This window comes from Balaenoptera musculus, chromosome 3, assembly GCF_009873245.2.
Source record: "Balaenoptera musculus isolate JJ_BM4_2016_0621 chromosome 3, mBalMus1.pri.v3, whole genome shotgun sequence".
In the NCBI taxonomy this organism is placed as follows: domain Eukaryota; kingdom Metazoa; phylum Chordata; class Mammalia; order Artiodactyla; family Balaenopteridae; genus Balaenoptera; species Balaenoptera musculus.
In genome coordinates, this window is record NC_045787.1 from 31,154,963 (window position 1) to 31,177,345 (window position 22,383).

General features: G+C 37.7%; 1 protein-coding gene across 6 annotated transcripts in view; it reads right to left on the minus strand.

The window, feature by feature from the left end:
• The window catches only part of RICTOR (RPTOR independent companion of MTOR complex 2), a 119,901-nt gene extending 98,520 nt beyond the window's left edge, over positions 1 to 21,381 (minus strand). For 5 of the 6 annotated variants that reach the window (XM_036846061.1, XM_036846057.1, XM_036846058.1 and 2 more), the window contains exons 1-2: positions 21,324 to 21,381; positions 21,105 to 21,152 (exon numbers count right to left, since the gene is read on the minus strand). In XM_036846061.1, coding sequence (XP_036701956.1) covers positions 21,105 to 21,152; positions 21,324 to 21,372 — 97 coding nt within the window. In that variant the 5' untranslated portion in view covers positions 21,373 to 21,381. Of the gene's footprint in view, positions 1 to 11,234; positions 11,375 to 21,104; positions 21,153 to 21,323 lie in introns of those variants that run through there. The other variant, XM_036846060.1, reaches the window with a different exon arrangement.
• Positions 21,382 to 22,383: the final 1,002 nt, after the last annotated feature.

Genomic DNA, 22,383 nt, shown 5'->3' on the forward strand with positions numbered 1-22,383 from the left:
CTATGTAAATGAACCCTGTAAAAGAACTGAACAGCTGTGCCTAAAAGCTGAGGCAATTGTTATATACACCCAGCCTATTAGATTTATTTACAAAGTTAGTTGTACATTTTGCTTGTACAGCTACTTTCATGTTTTTTATGAAACATGACTATAGTTCAGATCATTTGTCTGACAGGTGGCTTCTATGAATGTAATTAAGGACTTCCCTCTTAGAAACTAATAAAGGAGCAAAGGGCACAAATACACTTTGGCTGCAAGACACAATTTGAGTGTGGGTTAGAAATCTGAAAAATGCTATTACAATGTTATTTTCTAACCTTTCCATTTGTATTCTTGGTTCTACATCTTACTGCCTAATTCCAGTACTTCCATCATTTAATTATTCACTATTTCTCATTGACCTAAGTCTCTCACTAGCTTTTACCCGTCTTTAAAAAAAAATTGCTTCTGCCCACTGTTTCCCATTTTTTGAAGTGACATTACACCTTTCTTCTACCAAATCTCTCTGAGGCTCAAGTTAATTAATTCTTACCTCATCTTCTAAATTCTACCCATCAGGTATCTAGGCCACCATTCCACTAAAGTTGTTCTCTATGAGTTTACTATTTGCCCAATACAAAGGCTTTTTCTCAGCTTTTCAAACTCCTTGACTTTTCCATTATAGAACTACTGGCCAATGCTAACCAAATCCACCTTCTCTCCCTTGGTTGCTATAATTACACTGTCTTGGCCCTCCTTCATACCTATTTTTCACTGTTCCTTGTGTACTTCTCTTAAAGGTCTGCATTCCCTCCTCCTATTTTATACTCTTTAATATTACCTAAAGTTGTATCATTTGCCCTCAGGTTTCTCTTTTCACTGTCTCCATAACTCTAACAAATTCAATACAATGCCTCAAAATTTCAATTCTACATTTTATCTTCAATTAAAGAAACAAATCTCTGTTTTTATGTTTGGTGGTCTGTCTACTTCGAATTCAGTATGTCCTGTAATCAAATTAATTCATCCTTTAAGAAAAAAAAAAAAAAGCTTTCCAAAACTTCCTTCTTTAGGCAATAGTAATATTGTCTGAACTAGAAAATTACATTCAGGTAGTCAACAAATATCATTGAGACATCTTAGCATATGTATCTTCAGCACCTCTTCTATAATCACAATAGTATCTTATTTTTATAATACTACTAAGTTCTGAATCAGTGCCTTGCTGATATTGCCATATTTAGCATTGTTTATGTTTTTATGGTTATATACATCAAAGAAGACACACCTCATCTAAAATTATCAAGACAAAAACATACTGACTAATCTGGAGTCCCATGCATGTGGGAAACACATGATAAATTAAGCTTTTTCATGAACCGTGGGCAATGGTGATCTTAATTGTGCAAAAATGCCGTAATACACAATTGATCTGTGTAATTCAAGTGCAAACAAGTCCTCTAATTACAAATTTACTACTTGTTATTCTTCTATACATTCCACTTGGGCATGCATAAATAATTGCATTAACACCAATAATCAAAATCTAAAAGTAAATTTACAAATGCTGTTTGAATTTTAACCTTTAAAAGCTCTGAACTATTATAAATATAACAATATAATGCGTTTCTTTGGTTATATCTTGCATGAACAGGAGGTCTGAATATGATCCACCCTAACTGCTAATATTTTTATATTTATTTATGCATTCTGGTAGTGCTTTTAAACATAATTCTTTCCATACTTCTACTATACAACCTTCAGATGATCCTTCATCGGACATGCTGGGGTTAGATAGGTTTAGGAATTCAAAATTTTTTAATTTTAAAGGTAATATACCACAGATTTAACAATCCCAACAAGGTTAGGGGCAGTATTACATATTCACATACAGTAATATTTTTTAGATGAAACATGTGAGGAGACACACTGAGATAATACAAATTCTGGTCAGGTTTTGCTGCCAAATGAGTTTAGGTCAGGTTAGGTTTTGTCAGGTCACATTATTTCCGAAAAACAGCTTTCATTTTCAGAGTTTTTGGTTTTTCAAAATTGTGGATAAGAGATTGTGGGTCTGTACAATTAATATTACCAACAGTCCAGATCCTTCATTCTTTTCTACAACGAAGTCATTGAAATTGTCACTTTTTCCATTCTCCCAATGACACAAAATATGCCAATATTGAAGTATAAATTTAGATCTCCTTATTCAAGTTGGGTAAAGTTTAATACGAAATAAACCATATCACTCCAGGAAAAAAAACTTGTTTGTCAGCACAGAGAATTTAACCCCCAACAAAAAACTTTTCTACCAATTCAGAATAAAGACTTATTGTTTATGATAAAAATACTATTGGAAGGAAGGACTTCTGGCCTTCAGGGCAACTACCTGGTTACTAAAGTACGTCTGTGAACTACCGACATGGGTACTACCTGGCTGCATGTTAGAAATGCAGACTCTTGGGCCCTCCCATACCTACCCACTCTGACTCTTCATTAAATCAACATCCCCAGGTGCTTCATTTGTACATTTACGCAGAAAACGTTAACCTAACAGGCCTAACTGCTTTTCCTTAAAAAGGTCTGCTTACCAAGTCAGTCACTGGCTTACATCCGGAAAAATACTTGCAGAGGGTTCCTACCACCCTAACTGGTAAGAGTGGCTCACTGGGCCTAAACCATTTATGCAAACAATATGGTTTATGTCAAACATCTGCCTTCATTCTGTGAGTCTGGAATTTTGTTACCTGCCAGGCAGAGGCTGCCTACTTCTCAAGTCCTCAATAAAAACCCTGGGGGCTGAGTCTCTAACAAACCTCCCGGGTGGACAATATTTCATGTGTTATCACAATTCATTGCTGGGAGAATGAAGCATGTCCTATGTGACCCCACTGGGAGAAGACACTAGACTCTTGTGCCTGGATTCCCCCAGATTTCACCCAATGTACCTTTCCTCTTTGCTAATTTTGCTTTGCATCCTTTTGCCATAATGAGTGTTCCTAGCAAATTACTGAGGTCGTGGGGACCTCCAAAACAAGACTAGAGCTTGAGAAACACTGCTCTAGAGCTTAAGTGCATGACTTGAGGAGTGTGGGCTTACCCACACTAGTGCAAGACAAGGAATTCATCAGCCATAAAGAACATAAAGAACACTCATGCAAAAGGGGCAGAGAACAAAGAAAGTATCTCTCGGTAAAGCTGAAAACAAAAACAAAACAAATAAAAAGAGACTTCCCTGAGATTCTAAGCCAACCGCAGGTGTCTTTGGAACCTAGATATATTCTTTTGCATGATCCAAAAAAAAATCTCAAAGTGAGAATTTTAATTTAAAGTAGCCCTTGGTATACCATATTCCTGGGCAGCTAGCAGAAGCAAATTCAACCATCAACCACCACCTCAACCCACCCACCCACCCACCCAACTAGGTAGCCACTCTTAGTCTGAATAACCTAAAAAATTTAAGTGCACAAGCAAAAATCATACACACAGAAGGAAACGTGAAAACAAGCCACTATCAACAGAAACAATAAACAAAAAAATCTAAAAAGACTATAAATATTAGAATTACCATATACATAATACAAACAATGAAATAATTATGTTTTATATATCTAAAGCAGGGAGTTTGGCAAACTTGTTCCATTAAGGGTCAGACTAAATATTTCAGGCTTTGAAAGCTATAAGGTCTCTTTCACAACTAAACTCAGTAGTCGTAGCACCAAAGCAGTTGTAGGCAATACTTAAATGAGCAAGGTTATATCTCAATAAAACTATTTACAAATGCAGCATCTGTAAGCCTTACTTGCAAAATTTGCAGGCCATAACTTGCAAGCTTCTGGTTTAAAGGAAAGAAAGGACTGAAAATATGATTCAAAATTTACAAACATACAAGCAGAACTTCTTGAAATAAAAATAGCATGATTGAAATTTTAAAAACTCAATGGGGGGATAAACATAATAAACACAGCTGTGGAGAGAACTAATGAACTGAAAGATACATCTGAAGATATTATAACATGATCCCCAAGAAAAAAGGAGACAAAATACATGAAAGAATTTAAAAAACAAGAAAGATAATGAGAAAGTCTAACATGCATTTAATAAGAATTCCTAAACAAGAAAAAATGCAGGAGATGCACTACTCAAAAAGTCAGATTGAGAATTCTTCAAAATTGTTCAAAAACATGAGAAATACTTAGAATCAGGATGCCCAATGAATTTCAATGTAGGACAAATAACCATCTACACACATTTTATTCAAGATATTTCAGACCAAAGCAAAAGAAATACTACAGACTGAAAAGACAGATTATGCAGAAAGAGAAGCAATGTGATAGACATATTAAAAAAATTAAATCAAAAGTGTGTGAACCTTGTATATGAATCCTGACTCAAAATGATATCTGTAAGACAATCAGGAAAATTTGAACACTAAATACTAGATGATATAAAGAAATTATTGTTAATTTACTTAGTTGTGCTAATAGTATTACAGTTATATATTTAAAAGTCCTTATCCCTTAGAAATACATACTGATGTATTTACAAATTAAATAATACTTGCCTAGGATTTGCTTTAAAATTATCCACAAAGGGAGGAGGAAGATATACACATGAAGTAAGACTGCCCCATATGTTTACAATAGTTGAAGTGGGATAAGGCATACATGAGGGTTCCTTATATTTTTTTCTCTGCGTATGTGTATGTTTGAAATTTTTCATAATAAAATATTTTTAATGAAAGTCTGATAATCCCAAGTGTTGACAAAAGTATGGATCAAGAGCAACTCTTACATATTGCTACTATGATATACATATATTTTTTCATATAAGCAGTAATTCTACACCAAGTTATATAACCTAGAGTAACTTATGTATGAGTACCAGGATTCATGTACAAGACCATATATAAAATCATTGTTTATAAGAGCAAAAAACTACAAACAGCCAAATGTCCATAATTAAAAGAATGGATAAATCACTATTATTTATTTAATAACATTTGCCTTCTGGGTTTTCACCCTAGCACTTGCCAGACACTATGCTGGGGTCTTTGAACAAATTTTCTCATGTAATACTTATACTTCAACTATACTATTTCTTGCCTACCTCTTCTAGCCTCACATCCTCCACTCTTCCTCTCCTCAAGCACTTTCTTTCTCTGGTTCTTTCCTATCTCTGGGCCTTTGGATCAATATTTTATGTTCCTTCTACTTGTTGAAGACTTTCCCCCTACATCTTCACTCGGTGCCTCCCCATTAGTCCTGGATCAACTAAATATCACTGCCTCAGAGAAGTTTTCTCTGACCAACCCCCTAACCACCTATCAACTCTCTTTCACATACTCCAATTTTACATTATTCAGAGCATTTATTCATACTTAAAATTCTGTGTTCACCTGTTTACCATCTGTGCTCTCCTTACTAGAACATAAACTCCTCAGGGGAAAGATTCAATGTTTTTCACCACTGAATCACCAGCAAAAGAACAGTACCCAGCACACAGTTAAGGTAAATAAATATCTGTCAGCTACGACTGAGGGAGGCAGGAGTGAACAAATTATAACAATGTTACAAGAAAGGTAACATACAATATACTATAGAAGCCCAAAGAAGGAAGATATTCCACCCAGCTGAGGAAATTAAGATTAACTTTGCAGAAAACGTGTTTCTAGCTAGAATGAAGAGAGTAGATTGGGAAAGGATAGAACTAGAACAGGGATAGTAGTTATGAAGCCAATGCAATCACCCAAGAAGGCCTCAAGAATGGCATGGCAACAGAAATGAAAAAAAGATTTTACCAGTATTTCAGAGATAAAATCATTATTATCTGGTCACAGATTTGATCTGTAGAATAAGGACAAAGAATGAGGCTAGAATGTCTCCTGGGTGTCCTCCTGGGTGACATGGCCCCATTAAAGTAATTCTCTTAAAACCCAAATGGAAAATATAGAAAGATTTTTAGAATAGTAAGATAATTAGTTAAGTATGAAACACAGAAAGCTTGATATACATGACTACATTGTTAAGATGCTGAGTAAGCCATGAAAAAATGGGCCTGGAGCCCTCAAGCTAAACACAAATTTGATGGTAATTTATTCAGCCAATAAAGACTTATTATCAAGCACATATAATGTGCTGGAGCTGTTCTAGGCTCTGGGGATACAATGGTGAACAACCCAAAGTGCTTGTCCTCACAAAACTTACATTCCAGGGAGACAGACAAATAATACTGTAATTGGCAGCAGTGACAAGGGCTACAGAAGAAAACAATATAAAAGAATAGAAAGTAATGGAGATGAGGGCTACTTTAGATAAGATGATCAGAGAAGGCCTCACTGACAAAGTGATATTTGAACAGAGTTAAATAAAGTGAGGGAGCAAGCCTCCCAAGATTAGGGGAAGAATAATCTAGACAGAATATAACAGAAGTACAAAGGCCCTGAAAAGAGAATAACAGTAGGAATGAATAAAAAGGAGGCTGTTTTGCCAAATATAGTGAACAAAAGGAAAAGAGTTAGGAAATGACAACGGTTGTGAGGAAGCCAGGGACTAGATTATAATGGCAGTCATCACATATAGTGGTTGCATATTTTTTAGAAAAATTATCTTCTCACACATATTCCAGTACAGTGCTAAAATACAGCAGATGCTCGATGAATTCTTTTCAAATTAATGAGTGAATAAATCACTGAGTTAATGAATTCCCACTACATTTGAATCCAATTTATATTTAACCGTTTCCTGAACTCCAATTCATCCCAAAGGACAAACCAAATACCAATTTAAAAGTCAACATTTTAAGCTTTAATAATCTTCGGAAGCAGAATTTTTTAAATGTTTTGAACAGTGACATCACCACTAGAACAAGTACATGCCTTTCCAAGAGGACTGCTTAGAAGGAAAACAACATCTACTTCGAAGTATATGATTTCTAGATTGCCTGCTAAAACAACACAACATTTGATAAATCCTTCACACAATTTGAAATGTTCTGATAATCAAAATATCATTTTAGAACAAGTTCTGATCATATCAGACAGCAAAAAATTTACCACACTAGTTCAGCTCTAGGCTAAGAAAAATCATTTAAAATAATTTGGAAAAAAAATCATGTACCAGTAGGTACAAGAGCAATAACTAATATAATCCTGACAAAGATGGTTAAAAATATAGATTTACTGCATTTTACCACTCCTAATAGAATCAAACAAGCAATCACTCAAAATTCACCACTAAAAACAAGTATCCTTTCCTTTTTTTTTTTTTTTTTTTTTTGGCTGCGTTGGGTCTTCACTGCTACGCATGGGCTTTCTCTAGTTGTGGAGAATGAGGGCTACTCTTCGTTGCAGTGTGCGGGCTTCTCAATGCGGTGGCTTCTCTTATTGCAGAGCAGGGGCTCCAGGCGCGCAGGCTTCAGTATTTGCAGCACACAAGCTCAGTAGTTGTAGCTCACGGGCTCTAGAGTGCAGGCTCAGTAGTTGTGGTGCACAGGCTTAGTTGCTCCGCGGCATGTGGGATCTTCCCGCACCAGGGCTCGAACCCGTGTCCCCTGTATTGGCAGGCGGATTCTTCAGCACTGCACCACCAGGGAAATCCCAAAACAAGTATTCTTTTGGGAGCTAATAATCCACACTCAGTTTAAATCTGTTCAGTGAACTGAACAGTCTAGACTCAGAATCAGCAAGGATATTCCAAGGTTATTAAATGTTCCCACCTTCAGGGAATTCCAGTCATTGTTTTCCATAATTCCAAAGAGTAGATGCATAAAAATATTTTAAATGGAGTGAATGCTAATATCTTTAAAATTACCAACATTTAGAAAATGCACTTCATCAAAACTTCTTCACCTTCAGTATAGTTGAATATTTTTGTTTCACTTTCACATTTACTCTTGCTTTTGCATATTGAAATATGTAAAATGCTCTTTATTTTACTCATCTATGCTAAGCACATGTTGCCAAGTTCCTGTCAAGTATTTAATCAATTTCCTATGCAATACTCAGTTCTAATTTCTTGGGGATATGCATACCAAGAGATGGGCAGTGGAATCTTTTTCTAACAAAGCATCACCGACTCGGAGACAAAAACCTAAAATTCATGAAGAATTAATTTAAAAAAAAAATAAATAAATAAATAAAATTTATTTTAAATCAAGGAATATAAAACACTATCAAGTACGGGAAAAGAAAAATGTGAGGAGTCACCAGAAGACTAGAAATAGAATAAGAGAAATACAAATCGATGAGAGAAATTGAAAAAAAACAAGGGAAAGATGGAGAAACAATCACACGAAGATACTTTAAAACTATTAATGATGTCTTCCACATGAGATTATTGCAGTGAAGACCAAGAACTGTTTACCATCCTCCCTTTTTCTCCATAGAAATACTAAGCCAATTTCCGTAACCATTCCACCAATTTAATTAGGTCAACACAAAACTTTTATTGGATTGGAATTCTAGTTTTTCCAACTTTCTAACTGGTAGCTTTGAACTCTTTATGGTGATTTGATTATCTATAATTTTTCTTTAAATAGTCATTATGAAAAAAAATAAAGAAAAAAAATTCACCTATCTAGATGTGTTCATGGCTATGACATTAAAAGGTCAGGCTGAAGAGGAAAAAACAGAGATATTCAGAAAATGATTTTAAATGTTTTTTTAAAGTTGGAATTAGTGTAATTATTCCAAACTCTAACCACTCATACAAATCCACTGCCCATCCAAATGAAAAAAATCCATACACATCATGACATACCTAACACACATAAGCAGACTTGGATTAAAATAACTTTAACTTTACATACAACACAGTGATACAACATAATATTGGACATTGAAGTCAAATACAAAAGGGTATATTTAGTGTAGGAGAAGATTATATAAAGTTCAAAAACAGGCAAAACTAAGCTATGGTATTAGAAGTCAGAATAGTGGTGTCCTTGGTGGCGGAAGTAGTGCCTGGATGGAGACAGAATGGGAACTTCTAGGGTACTGCAATATTCTGATTCTTGATCTGGGTTGTGATTATCCATGTGTTCAATTTGTCAAGTTTCATAGAACTGTACATTTATGACAATTTTCGGATCTATGCTTTCTTTCAATTAAAAAATATAAATAACATTTACTGCTTTCTCACTATGTTAAATATTTTAACAACAAAAAAAGGAGGTTCTAACATCTCCACGAGGCCCTCTATCCTACAATACCCTTATCCTACAAATCCAATATGAATACTAAAATTCTGTATCTTTCTTATTCTGCTCTCAGTAAAATATTTCATGTCTTTACTCATGCCATATTCCTCTTGGTTTAACCACATTCACTCACTCAACGTTGAAACAATTTTTCCCAGTTCACACTTAATCTCCCCCTCCTCTCATCTCCTTTGCTTTAATTGACCACATAAAGAACACCTAATATCTATTTATATCTAACATGCCAAAACTGTAATAAACATTTTACAAACATTTCACTCCTCAAACAACTGTCTCCAACAGAGATGAGAAAACATGATCAGAAAAGGCAGCTTGGGGCTTCCCTGGTGGCGCAGTGGTTAAGAACCCGCCTGCCAATGCAGGGGACACGGGTTTGAGCCCTGGTCCTGGAAGACCCCACATGCCACGGAGCAACTAAGCCCGTGTGCCACAACTACTGAGCCTGCGCTCTAGAGCCCGCGAGGCACAGCTACTGAGCCCACGTGCCGCAACTACTGAAGCCTGCGTGCCTAGAGCCCGTTCTCCACAAGAGAAGCCACTGCAATGAGAAGCCCACGCACCGCAACGAAGAGTAGCCCCCACTCACCGCAACTAAAGAAAGCCCACGTGCAGCAACAAAGATCCAACACAGCCAAAAATAAAATAAATAAATAAATTAGAAAAGGCAGCTTGTCCAGAGTCAAAAAATTCTAAGAGGCAAGGTCAAGATTCAAATCCAGATCTATCTGGTTCCAAAGCTCAGGCCCTTAGTTACAGTGTTAGACTGTGTATCATGCAGTTAGCATGTTATTAAATGTTATTTTGTCCATATTAGTACCCTACTATCTATCTTTATACATATAATCCTACTATCCATATTGTAGACATATATAACAACTTTATCAGGTCATACCTCACGTACCTTGAACTATGCTATGAAGCAATTACCTGTCTGGAAAACAATCAGGATGCAAAAGCAAGCACTCCAAAAGATACCAATAAAAATTCAAAGTATGTATCATCACCAAGTTTATTCACTACAGTTAGTATATGTTACTGACAGTAGAGCCCCTTAATTCCTCATAATCACAACCTATTTATCCCTATTTTCCATATAATGTTAATAAGTCCAGTTATATAGTTTGTATTTTACAGCACAGTAAAAGTAAAAAAATAATTTTTAAAGTAGCTTCCATATATGCTTAAAAATAGAAATAATATTTATACACACATATCCTGCCCCAAATCTACTCATATTCAAGTACCCCCGGTGAATATTTAGTGGTAATATAGTCACTTACTTTAAAAATAGTTACACTTTTTCCTGTGGTACTTTTATAATAGAGACACAATTACTGATGTAAGTAAAAAGTTTTTCCTAGGACTCAAAAATTAAATCTAAACTTTTTTAACAAAACAAAGGAACTATTACAAGAAACAATAACATAGCAAAAGGCAACTGCCATAGTTTATCCAAATCTCTTAATCTTTTTATTTCCTTTTGAAAACTAACCAGCATTTTGAAAAATTTCTTCCGTTATGCTAGGTAAAACAGTATACACTTATATATTCAAAACAATGCTGAAACATGAACACACAACACTGAATTCTCCCGTGACAAAGGAGAAAAGGGCTATTTTAAGGTTTATTAAAAATAAAAAGTGATTTAAACTTTTTTAAGACTACGCTAATCTAAAATTTAACTCATCAAAAAGTTATAAAATCTTATGTTAAGAATTATTCTTACATGACATACGAAATCTTATACAACATAAGAATTAATCCGACCTGCTTTATACCAAGTTATGACATTCGAAAATACCATTAGAAATTACAACCTATAAAGTAAAACCACAAGTCACTCTAAATAAACAAGGTAGGAAATAGCTATCTATATTCAAATATCCCATTACCATGACTTTATACTAATGTTATGTGACAGATATGATTAAAATCTTACCTACAACACATGTGTTAAATAAAACATTCCACAATATTCCATCTGCCACCCCAGATACTGCTGTATAGCTAAAGGTTCGAGTTCACAGCTCACCTACCTCCAACCTGGAGTCTTCTCACTCTTTCTGCAACTCTATTCCCGTCAGTTTTTCTTTTTCTCTTTTTTCTTGGGGGAAGGGGTTGTGGTGATGGTGGTGTGGTGAAGGTTAGGGAGTATATTATACAGAATTATGAGTGGAAAAAAAACCAGGGCAATTAAAAGTTTTACAGGGATGAACATTAAGCATGGAAATAACTAGCGATACTATTTTAAGATGTGATTTCTCAAAGTATGAAACTATTGATAAAAATATATATGTACACACATCTAAAAACAGTTAAAATACACTTTCATTTGGCAAGTTGTTTCTTCTTAGCAACCAGAAGTAAATTACTTGGCAATCTTCTTTGTTTACAGCTTGTATCTCTTCACTATTTATTCATTATAAGAAACATGTGAAATTACACTGGGTTCTGAACAAGATTACTAAAATCCCTGCAAGTGGCAATTCACCTCTTGTTTTGCTCCTTTAATAGAGTGTTAATTTCTCCAAACACTGTTTATCCTTTACCCAAATAACTAGAGGGTAGGGGTGTCTGGATTCGGCAATGAAACAGTCCATGTTTTTCAGGATAAGCTTAATTTCAAATATTCTCTCTCAAATATAAACTGCCAGGCCACATGTTTAAATTTTGAAATCAGAAAATACGGTCATTTTAGCATGGGAAATAACAAAAACACTACTCATCCCACTTATAGTCTCTATTTCCAAATTGCACACATCTAGAAATAAGTTTGATACAAATTTATAGAGCCTTTTGAACATGCAGTATTAATGAAGGGGAGAGGAGACACACATACTACAAAACAATGGAAGAAAAAAATCATTTATGCTTGGGTTTGGAATGCAGCCAAGCGTCTATATACTCATAATCAGAAGCACACAATTACTTCACAATATGCCTAAAATCTCTCAGTCCAGTCCAGCACTACCTTCAAAGGTTTGAAAAGCCCTAGTCCGAAATACAATCAGCCTTCAATAGTTAAGAGATTTATATACAGAACTCATCATCAACTTTTTCTCAACATTATCTTCAAATACTGAATAATATGCCAGGAATATGTTAGTTCACAAAACTAAGCATGATTTTTAAAACACTGATCCAGGGCTCTAACTATTCAAATACTACACTTTTACGCAAAGGTTGTACAGGTGTCAACACTTCTATGAGGACTCTCCTCTAGGTCATTCCTTACCTATCTCCCATTTTTTTCTGAAATACTCTAGCTTTTGATTCCTTTATAAAGATAATTGGCAGGTGCTTCAAATACTATGCCCTGATACAGGTATATCCCAAATATAATATAAAACTCCTTAAAGCCACGAATTATGCCTTCCTGAGTCACATTAACACTTACTAACCTGATAATATACTAAATATATGCTGTCTTGACATTAACAAACCACTACAAATAAAAATTCTTCAACATTTTGGGATTAAAAAAATGGCAGAGTAATTGAAGGGGCCAGATTCTTTAAAATCCAGGTAATTAAGGTTAAAAAGCTCTTCTATATTGCTTACTAAACTCAACTGACTCCTTGAACAGGCATGTTTGAAGCCCTGGCACATCCTCAATTTTATTATATTATATATAAATTTCATCATTACTAGGCACATTGCTCAGTTTATGCAATCTGTCTGGCTAGAGGACTTTGTAACAGGAATTTTAAGAAGGTACTTAGGTTTAGGTTCTCTTTCAACCCCATGACTCTGAACACATGAATGTTATATTTAGCTAGTTTTACACAATTATTTTCAATTTAGTTTGGCATCTATATAATCTTGTAAGTACATTCATCATAGTGATATAATTTTAAAGTAGCTATTCAGCTTTAACCTGGCCACACTAACAAAAAAGCACAGATAATACAAAACAATGGATGATCCAAAAAGCATTAACAGTCAACTCTCAACAATTCATATTTGGATTACCTAATAAATATTTTAGCCTGTTTACATCCACTATTCTAAGAGTATTTGCTTAGGAAATAAAAATTGATGCTAATAATTCAAATGAAAGATACATCAATCTACTGTAGGGGAGGAAAGAATATAAAATCTTCCCAAACCATATATAAATAATGCTGTTGAGATTGTATTTAGCAATCTTCCACCATTATTCACCTTTTTCTTAAGTGTAGGTAACTGAGAGTGGACTGTATTTAACTGTAATAGAAGTACAGATACACAGGCACGCAAACCAGTCACTCACCCCACTGTGCTTTTCACAGCCCTATTTCAGTAGCCTGAGACCTGAGAGGGGGAGGAGGCAGCAAGTCACTGCAGATGATCACTTAAAAGGAAATTCAGAGTTGACTATAATTTACATTTAAAGTGCTATGAAACACCATACTGCTACATGTATTCATTGCTGTTTATGGGAATCCTTCTCACAGTAATTTAACAAGGGATTTAACAAGGCTTTCTCTTTAACCTTTCGATATCCCAGAAACATCGTGATATCTGAGAATCACAAAGACTGATGGTGAAAGTGCTACGCATGGAAAGTAGTACGCATTTCAGAGGTCAGGAAACTGAAGCCCAGAGAAAGTAGCATGCCAAGATCATCCTCAGATTAAGGAAGAGAAGAACTGAGTTCTCCAGAACCCAACTTCAATGCTACAGTCTCTCAATCTCTTCAACCCAGAATTCTCCACTTGGCTTCAAAGATCACAATCTTACTAATTTTTAACTTCCTTCTCTTTTTTTTTGCCCCTTTCTTCTTATTGATTCCTATGCTGTGACATACACTCTAATCGGCGTATCCTCTAACATTCAGATCTTCAGCTCCTCCTCCATTTACATTCTTCCCTCTCTCAAGGCCCTAAAGCAGAAAACAATCAGATCACAAAAACAACTACAAAAACATCCATTTCAGCATTCGCTACCTCTTACACATCTCTGACAGAGTCAATCATCTGAAACTCAAAGTGAAAAGCTGAACTCATTATCATCTCTTCCAAAATGATTTCTCCATTTCTTGGCACCATCGCTTTCACTGTCCCTCAAGTTTGCAAACTTAAAATACTCTTTTACTTCTACTCTCCTTAATACTGTGCTCTTTCTCTCATCTCTCTCTCCATTCCTCCTTACAATAAATGTTTCAGTTATTATTATATGATATATGCTGGGGAAGAAACTTAAATTCTAGTGAGAGAAGTAGTGAACAAGGAACTTAAATAGGCAATGGTAAGTGATATTTAGAAAGTAATAAACAAAAATGTGGAAAAGTAGAGGAGGAAGCAATGAATTCCCACTGGGATGATAAGGAAGGATTTTCCCAGAAGTGGCATATGACCTAGACCTTAAAGAATTAGGATTTCTCTAAAGAGTGCTGAAAATGGAATTCTTGGCAGAGAAAACAACCTATGCAAAGAAAAGTAAATAGACACTGCATGCCATGTGCAAGGAAGAACAAACAGTCGTCTTTGACTAAAGCAGGGATTCTCAATCACGGACATAACACAATCTCCAAGGGGAAAGAACAGGAATGGGGAGGTAGGTACTTTAGGCTAGCAAATTCTCCCCAACCCCCTTTGAAAATCACTGTGTGAAAAGAAGGGAGGGAGTGCGTTACACAGTGAACTATGTGGAGAGGCAGACTGATTTAGAATAGTATGGTTAAGATAGTACAGAAGAAAATAATTCTAGAATAAATCATAAAAGGCCTTCAATGCCAAGCTAGGAAATTTGGACTTTATTTTGTGAGCAAAAATGAAACGTGTAAAGTGTGTGTATACAGTTTTTTGTTTGTTTGTTTTTGTTGTTGTTGGTTTTGTTTTGTTTTATGTAAGGGAATGAGATCAGTTCCAGATTTCAGGGAAATAATCCTGGCAATCATACAGCAGAGGAAGTGAAAAAAAGAGAAAAAAATATTTTACTGTCATCCAAATGAGATAATGAGGATGTGAACTAGACCAATGACAATGAGAATAGAAGGAGAGAGAGATGTCAGAGGCAAATTGGGGGAACATGGCAAATGAACCAAGAAGATGAGCAATAGGTCTCTAGCTTGAATAACAGAGGACGGTGGTGGTACCTAGAAAGTGAAAAGTGGGTATGCGTTGGAGTGCAAAATTTTATAAACCACAACTCTGAGATGATTACCAGACATACATGCTAATATGTTTTGCAAGCTTAGAAGAGAAAGTATGAATAAAAATGCAATTACTGTAACCATCTCAATTCATGGATTCTTGAATCCATGAGTGAAAAGGGTGCTCAGGGAGCTAGCATCAATAAGAGAGCAGACAAGAAAATCAAGGACAGAACCTTAGGGCACACCTGCTTAAGGAGCTGGAAGTCCAGCCAGTAAACAGAGAAGGAGAGCTAGGAAAAGAACAAGGAGTTATAAGAATAGCAATAGTGTAGTAGCTACAAGTGCATGATCTGCAGTTAGTCACTCACTAGCCCTGTGACCCTGGCTGAATAACTTACCTTTCTGAGTTTCAGTCTGTTAGAATTTGAAAGCCTATACCTTCAACTGTAAAATACAGACAATAAGAGTACCTCAAAGAGTTGTCGAAGATTAAGAAAAATAATATGTTTTAGTGCCTGGAACAAAACTACTAATACAGTAGTAGTACTAATAATAGAATAGGGAACTTAAAAATGCCAATGAATTTTGCATGAGGTTACTAGCATCCCTTAAGAAACTATTTTAAGTACGGGGGAGAGCTGTGTTTACAAGACTAAAGGAGTTAAGGAAGAAAACTGTGGAGTGAAGATAAACTACTCTGTGTGTAGAGCCTAGGAAAAAATAACTGTTTTGAAATCTTTGTCCTTATCATTCCACGTGTCTCACCATCATTCCATGCTTAGCAAAGTACCTGCTCCATATGAATACAACAACAAATGCTGAATATGAGAAAACTGAGCCAAAAGAAGGAAGAAATGAAGAAGCAAGAAATCTTAGTTCCACAAAGAATCTTAGGGGAAACAGAATTAGGAGCATAAAATTCCTTTCCAGTTTAGCCTTCGAAATGAACAGAGATGCTTTATCCTCTGACTCAGGAAAACAGAAGTAAGTATAGGTGAAATATAAAGGAGAGAAGACAAGGGGATTCACATTAGACAGCTTCTGTCATCCTAATAAAGAAATAACAGGGCTTCCCTGGTGGCGCAGTGGTTGAGAATCTGCCTGCTAATGCAGGGGACACGGGTTCGAGCCCTGATCTGGGAATATCCCACATGCCGCGGAGCAACTGGGCCCGTGAGCCACAATTACTGAGCCTGCGCGTCTAGAGCCTGTTCTCCGCAACAAGAGAGGCCGCGATAGTGAGAGGCCTGCGCACCGCGATGAAGAGTGGCTCCCGCTTGCCGCAACTAGAGAAAGCCCTCGCACAGAAACGAAGACCCAACACAGTCATAAATAAATAAGTAAATAAAATTTAAAAAAAAAAAAAAAAAAAAAGAAATAACAGTTCTCTGCCCAGAGTACGAGGATTCCAAAGTCAGTTTAGAATGTGGAGAAAACAAATTAGTTGCTTCCTCCATTCCAATATATATTCAACTTCATTTCTGTCTCCAATACCCTGGTCTAGTGTCCCACGATCTCTTAGATTCTATCAGGGGCCTCCAGAGCAGCTCCTCTTCCTACGGACTTTACCTTTCCCAAGGTGTGGTATATTCTCTTGAGAGCCCACATTTCCTTCCACTATGTCCACAATTCTTATGAGACGTCAAGCCCTCTGTGAAGCTGCCTGATTCTCTACCCACCAGAGTTAATCATTCTCTCCTCTAGGCTACTTCTGTTCCTTGTACAGTTTGATAACTCAGTTTACTGTTCCATATCGCAATCACTTCTTTATGTCTGTTCCAGTAAACTCCTAAAAAGGGAGTAACATCTTCCTCATCTTTACTCCTCCAGCACTTAATTCAGCATTTATTATATAAAAAGCAGTCAATGTTTGTTTTGTCTAACTGAAGTAAGGGATTAAACAACATGAGTAATCTCCTAACTAGAAAGAATCACAAAACAAAAAGTTAAGTGTTCAAATCTGCATCATTCAGATAACCTTCCTACTTTCCTAAGTATTAAACAGCAGCTAAGACAGTCAATCTTTTTATTCCTACTAATGGAAAAGTAAAAGGATTGGATAGTCAAAAAATACAAAACTCAATACTTAAAAATAAATTATAGTCTAACAGTTATATTTGAATATACATGTTTCCATGTCCTGGGAATTCACCTTGAACACAATAATTAAATTATACTAGGAAGGGCTTACACAGGAAGAATACTGTGTCTCTCTTCAAGTTATTCAGTACCAGGAAGAGATGTACTAGTGGACTGATAAAAAAAACAGACTATCCTTGCAGTGGAAGTGGTTAAGGGAAGCATTTTGGTTTCAAAATAAATTTTGGCATGCAAAACAGAGAGAGTATTTAATGATACCAATAGCAAGTATCAGGGACTTTCATGATTAAGTACAGTAGTTGTCTGAACAAAACTTAAAGCAACAATCACCAATATATCGACTATAGGATCTCCTACAATGAAGTTCCTGAACTAGATCAAAATTAATCCAAAAACAATTTTTAATTAAAGCACTTTCGTATAAACCATAGCACTAACATCAATAAGAAAACCAAAGAACCTTAAGCCTCTCCTGGGCTTCAAGAAGCTTGCAAGGCTGGCCACGTCTTATTACTAAGAAATTTTCTGGAGTCAGGGAGAAAAATTCTAAGGTTCTATTAAAGAAAATATCACATTTTTTCTTAAGTACATATAATAGATTGTTCCTTGCTTAGGCCTAATTCTGGTAATGTTACAGATTTTTTTTTTACAGTTGTTACATTCAAGAACTTATACAGGGCTGTATGTCAATTACATCTCAGTAAAACTGGAAGAAAAAAATGATCACAGTTGGGGTGGGGGCACGAGGAAATTAAATGATGGGGGACATATAAGAGCTCCTTATATTTATTATATTCATACATTCACATATACTTTATATATTTTGAAGCTTTTCTTAATAAATTAAAAAAAAATAAAAAGAACTCTAGTTCAGAAAGACTATACCCAATTAACTGTATGTCTCAAAAAAAGAAAGCTTCAATACCATAATTCCTTATTAACAAGTTTATAATATTCAAAACATTCATCTGAAATATTTTAAATGTGATATAAATAATTCTGATTTCATAGTTTAGGAAAGCAACTAACATTTAGTTAACATTACTCACAAAGTACTAGATCCCATGCTGAGTACTATATGGCCTAGCTCATTTACTTATCACATTCTTAACCACCTTCAAGAATAACCTGAAATGAATCTCTCTTTCTTTTTCTGAGCTGAAGAAACCAAGAGTTAATCAAGGTCAAATAACCTGCCCCAAATCACCTATTATGTATCACAGCTGAGATTACAACTCAGAACTATTTGACTTTATACTACACATTGATGGCTCCTTCAGGAATTACAATGACCATGGCCTCTATTTTATAATGAACTTTGTTATACAGCTACACAGTGAAATTCTCAAAGGTTACATAAAAATAATGAGAATGAGAGCAAACACTGCCTTAGCATTAAAAAAAATTTTTTGGTTACCCAAACTTTATCTAAAACATGCCGTAATCCAATCCACAAACAGCTGCCCTTCAGCTGCAACCCAGACTGCCCCACAGTTCTCAAATGATTACTAAAGTTTAATTCCTCATGAACTTTCTTCATGTTAGATCCACAAGCCTTCTTCTAACAATGAATGTTTGTCAGAATAGCAATTTCTCAAACAATAGAGTCACTATACAATGAATCTAACTCAGATTACTTTTTCAAAACTTCCTTAAGACTCTGGAACACAGCTCTCAAATGCCCTCTCACTCCTTCTTGTATATTGCTTTTGCAATCAGATTCAATTGGCTGTGTACATTTCATTCCAAACTGAAATACATCTTGTCAGGGCAAGCAGAAATAGCATTTTCTGCACTATCTGTATCATCCTAAAAACACCTAAGGACATAGGTGTTTACTAAATTCTCAGGAAATATAGCATTTTAAATAGTAAATATACAGTTATCTGTGTACTTGAGTAAAACTGGAGTAAACCAAAGGTATCAAATTTGTACATAAGCTCTTTTACTACCCATAATTTTGACACCAACCAGAGAAACCACTATATATAGGAGCTCAGCAAAGTCAATTTAAAGCACAACTACAACTTATTTCTAGCACCACATTCAAACAGGTCTTTAATACACAAATTAGACCCAAGATCTATCTAACAAATGGTCTTTTCACCTCCATCTAAAACATATGCGCATGTATAAATTAAATCACTAAAACTACATCTGTTACAAAACTCAAATGCTAAATTGAGCCCTGTGGGAATTTTGCTTATTTTGTTAGCAAATTTACTAGAAAATCTTTTTCCACATATATTTCATATAGACTTTTCATATGTGTGTTACACACAGTGAAGTTTCCAAACAGTTACACAAAAGTCAAGTTTTACATCTCCCTACATTAATATTCAAACACTATCTGCTGAAAATATGTTCTAATTTAGTGCATTAGTGATCTAATTAGTTGTCATTTCTATTACTTAAGCCCTATTTTATTTTAGAAACTCTTCTGCCTGTAAAAGGACCTAGTTCACCCGAAACAAAGTCCTAGAACTTTCAGAATAAAATGTTGTTACAAAAATGTACTCTTGTAGCTAAATAAAAACTAGCCTTTTAGTTTACAAAACAGTAATCTTACATTATGATACACAAAATAAAACAAATTAGAGAATGCGCTATGCTTTAAATACAGAGATGATCCTCAACAATGAGCCCGCATCTAACAAATACTGTAGATAATAGTCATTATGTCAAGTAGAACGTAGGTTAAAAAAATTTTTTTTAATTTTATACAGAATGTTTAAAACGACGTTTTTTTTAAACTTCCTAAAGTGCTTTTCAGATCTCAAAAGGAAACTGATTCTACACAGCTGAACCAAGTTACACGCTAAGTTACAGCCCGTGCGAAACACGACTTCTTCGGAATCAATAGACCAAATCTTGTTTACCGTGGAAGAGAAAAGAGAAACCTTGTATATAACTACTAAACCCTCAACGAGATATTGTCGAATAAACTCCAGTATGGTGACTGATAGAAGATATACTGGCCAGTAGCCGGCTGGGGTCCTTAAAAATATAACAGGGGTTTACCCAGTTCCGAAGGTGTAAACAAACCCATCGCCACTGCAGAAGGTAAACAATGAACCTGCAACGAGGGTGAGGGGCCGGTTTTTGCCAACTACAGTCTCAGAGGCCCGGGAAAGGGAAACAAGAGGGAAATACAGCGTAAACCAGACACTTCGCAGAAATCACGGGCTCCAGGTTTCACTACCGAGTTATCAATGCTGCGGGTCCCCCAGGGCAGTGGGCAAAGAGAAAAACAGTCACGCTGTGAGCAAGGACCGAGCAGGTCCGGCTTCGGCGCTGGGGGACAGGGAGGGCAGGATGTGGTCGCTCTTCCCTCAGACGTCCTCCGGCAACCTAAGTAACAGTCTCTAGCTCCCTCCGGCCGCCCCTGGGATTCAGCTGCTCAAGCTCCGGGACAGGAGGACAACGCTCCCCCGCGGGTCTAGAGAACCCAGAGGGTCGGCGACTCCGCCGAGTCCCGCTCGCTGCTCCCCGCAGCACCCAGAGGCCCGGAGAAGGGCTCGGAGCGAGGAAAGCGGGCACCGGGAAGGGGGATGGGTCCGGGGAGACTGCCCCCGGCTCGGCTCCCGCGGGCCGGCAGGCGGGGCTCGGGCTCTGCCTCCCGCACCCCCGCGGGTCCCGTGCGGGGCCGGCCCCTGCTCACGGCCCCGAGCCCCCGGCTCCTCCCCACTAGGATGCCCTCGCCGGTGCCCGCGGCGCCCCGCGTTACCTCGGGTCAGATCCAGCGGGACGTTCTCCTCGCCGCTGTCATTCCGCCCTGCGCGAAACAGACACATAGCCCCAATTAGGATTCGCTCCCAGGCCAGCGGAGGCAGCCCTGGCTCCGGCCAGCGCCCCGGCTCGTTCCCCCCGCCCATGACCAGGGGGAGGCAAGTGCCAGGGGTGGCGGTTGCCCGGCGGCGAGGGGTGAGGGCCGCAGCGGACTTACCTCGTATTCGGAGGTTCTTCAGCGAGCGGCCGCGGCCGACCGCCGCCATATTGACGGGTTTCAGTCACAACACCGGAAACCTCGCCCAATCGCGCGAGAACCCCTTCCCCTCCCCTCGCGCCGCGCCCGCCCCCCGCGGCGGCTGGCGGCGGGCGGCGGGCGGCGCCGGCTTAGCCCGGGGCGCGGAGGGAGCACGATGCCAAGTCGGGATCTTGATAGAGCCTGCGGAGCGCGCGCGCGCGCGTGCCCGCCCGTCCCGGAGGCGGAGGGCGCGGCGACGCGCTCGGCCCTCCGGGAGCACGTCCGCCAGGAGGGGGCATTTCCCACGAGGGGAATCCCATTGATGCGAGTTTGCAGCGTGGAGGATGCTTCCCCTCCAGCCGCCGCGGAAACCGTAGTCAAAATCGACACGAAGTGGGAGGAGGCCTTCATGCGCCAGGCTGGCCACCTGCTGAAACCATCCTGAATGATTGTTTTCAAGCCCTGAGATAGACAGCCCTCCTTCCTTATTCGTCAATTAAAACGATTTTATTAAAACAACAACAACAAAAAAATACAAAACACTGCGCAGTTGTAACGTAACTAAATCCTGCCTAGAGTCGCTTTGCTCCAACCAAGTTAACACGTAACAAAGTTTGTTTTCCAACCTCACTCTGACCACCGTGCTAAGCAGCCTTGCACTTGATCTTCAAAGCCACACTCAGCCAGGCTGGCTTCTCTAAGTGGAAGTAGTCGGGTGGAAGTTTTGCTTTTGACCGCTTGGCGTAGGACCCGAGAACTGGATGAAAAGTCGGGAGTGCCGGGTGGTGGTCCCTGGCGGTGGGTGGGATTGCTCCCGCGCACGCGCGGGCGCCTGGAGGCCCGAGGAGAGGGTTTCCTCTCTGCCTGGAAAGAGGAGAAGCTGCTAAAGGCTCTGTCTGGGTTTTCCCCGCTGTGTAGCTCCTGAAACAATGGGCAATGTGGATGTTGTGGATTAATATTTTTTACAGATGAACCTAACAAGTATTAAGTGTAGAGACTTTAATCAATATATATACACCTGGCCCCTGACCCAGCAACT